General features: G+C 43.8%; 1 protein-coding gene across 1 annotated transcript; it reads right to left on the bottom strand.

Annotated features, from left to right (window-relative positions):
• Positions 1–656: 656 nt before the first annotated feature.
• On the bottom strand, positions 657–1,423 carry LOC149568933 (putative germin-like protein 2-3). The gene is made up of 2 exons (XM_089817642.1): positions 1,297–1,423; positions 657–1,189 (listed from the first exon to the last, which is right to left on the bottom strand). The coding sequence occupies exons 1-2, from the start codon at positions 1,421–1,423 to the stop codon at positions 657–659; spliced, it is 660 nt and encodes a 219-aa protein (XP_089673768.1).
• Between the last annotated feature and the right edge of the window lie 270 nt (positions 1,424–1,693).

Here is a 1,693-nt window from a genome sequence, read left to right as displayed (position 1 = left end):
GCAATGACCTTAAAAAGATCGTATTACCCACTTTCCATGGTTTCGATGGTAAGGATGATGCTGAGAAATTAATCATCTTCATGGTAAAGTACTTTCGTGTTCATCACCTTTCGGCATAGTCTAGGGCTTTATGGGTTGCATTTCAGCTGATTGGTGAACCAACTATGTGGTGGAACAGCCACAATTAAGGGCCGAGAGGAAGTTGTGACCAGGACAAATATCTTGGGAATACTTTTTTATCTCTTTTCATGAAGCGATTGTTGCATCTGTTATTTTATGAGACAGACGTAGCTGAGTTTCAAAACTTGATTAAAGGGGTCATGGCAGTGACCAAATATCAGGAGCGATTTTGTTATTTGTGAAATATGTTCCATAGTATTTGTAGGATGAGCATTTTAGAATGGATATTATAAGTTTGTATTGGGATTACATCCCCAGACTGGATCTGTGGTCAAGATGCATGAACCAGAAACCATAGAATTCTTTTCACACAGAAAGATGTTCCTTTAGGAAAATAAACTTCTGTTGAGAATGCAACGAGCAGCTCTAAAGAGAGAATTTTTATTAAATGGTACGAAAATAGTATTCCTATGTGGTCTACCTTTCCTTTGTTTTATTTTTATCGAATCGATCACAAAAAATTAAGCTCAAGAAGCTTAGGCGAACATCTTCTGAATGTAGTCCACGAGCTCCTGGGTGATGCGGAAGGCCTTGCTCAATACGGAATCGGGGAGAGGGGGATTCGCCGCAAACAGAGAATTAGCAATTGTCTGGGTTCCCGGGAGCTGGCTGCTCAAAGCAGAGATGGCGACCGCATTCTCTTTCCCCACATTCTGCTGGAAATGCACGAGCGCCTTGGGGAAGACGAACACGTCTCCCTTCTCCAACGTCTTGCTGAAGAAGGTGTTGTTGGTGTCAATAAACCCTACAAAGAGCTCGCCTTCCGCTAGAAAGAGAACCTCGGTGGCTCTGGGGTGGGTGTGAGGAGGATTAATTCCACCCACTGCGTAGTCGATGCGGACCAGAGATATTCCCAACGTGTTCAGCCCCGGTATCTGCATTACGTTGGCAGGGGTCACGATGGAGCCCACTGCGTTGTCGGTGTTCCCCGCCTGCCCAAGCCCCCCGAAGAAGAAGTCCTCTGCTGATACTGCCATTGCCTCCTTGCACACGAACCCGTTCACCAACACTGTGAAAAACAATCATATAATCAGTACCTAGATTTCTAACGAGCACATGCAATCATATAATCAGTACCTAGATCTCTTATTATCTATAATGTTATTCTCTGCTCACCTTTGCTTTCGTTGTCTGCAACGCAGAAATCCTGCAATGGATCGGAATCCGCTGCCACGACGCCTTTGCCGAAACAACATATCAACAGAACAAGCCCCAGCGTGAGGTAAATCATCCTGCTACCCATTATGACAGGAACACAGAGAGACTGATGTGAATAAACAGCTCAGGATGTGGATAATTGAATTGAGTACTATTGCAAGCCCATTTGCATGCTTTATATACTCGAAACGTTAACTGCTCCTCAAGGACTCATTCATTCTTACCTGACGATCAACCCACCTGCTACCGCGGATATACTCTTATCATTCTTTTATTATGGTTGAAATCTTCTACGTTGAGGTTCCTGAAAGCCAATATTATGTATGCTATTGCTCCCTCGTAGAATTGGTAAACT

This window comes from Cupressus sempervirens, chromosome 3 (assembly GCF_028749045.1).
Source record: "Cupressus sempervirens isolate cs-2001-9-10 chromosome 3, ASM2874904v1, whole genome shotgun sequence".
In the NCBI taxonomy this organism is placed as follows: domain Eukaryota; kingdom Viridiplantae; phylum Streptophyta; class Pinopsida; order Cupressales; family Cupressaceae; genus Cupressus; species Cupressus sempervirens.
The sequence above is the reverse complement of the archived record's forward strand: the minus strand, read 5'-3'. Positions and strand labels throughout refer to the sequence as shown.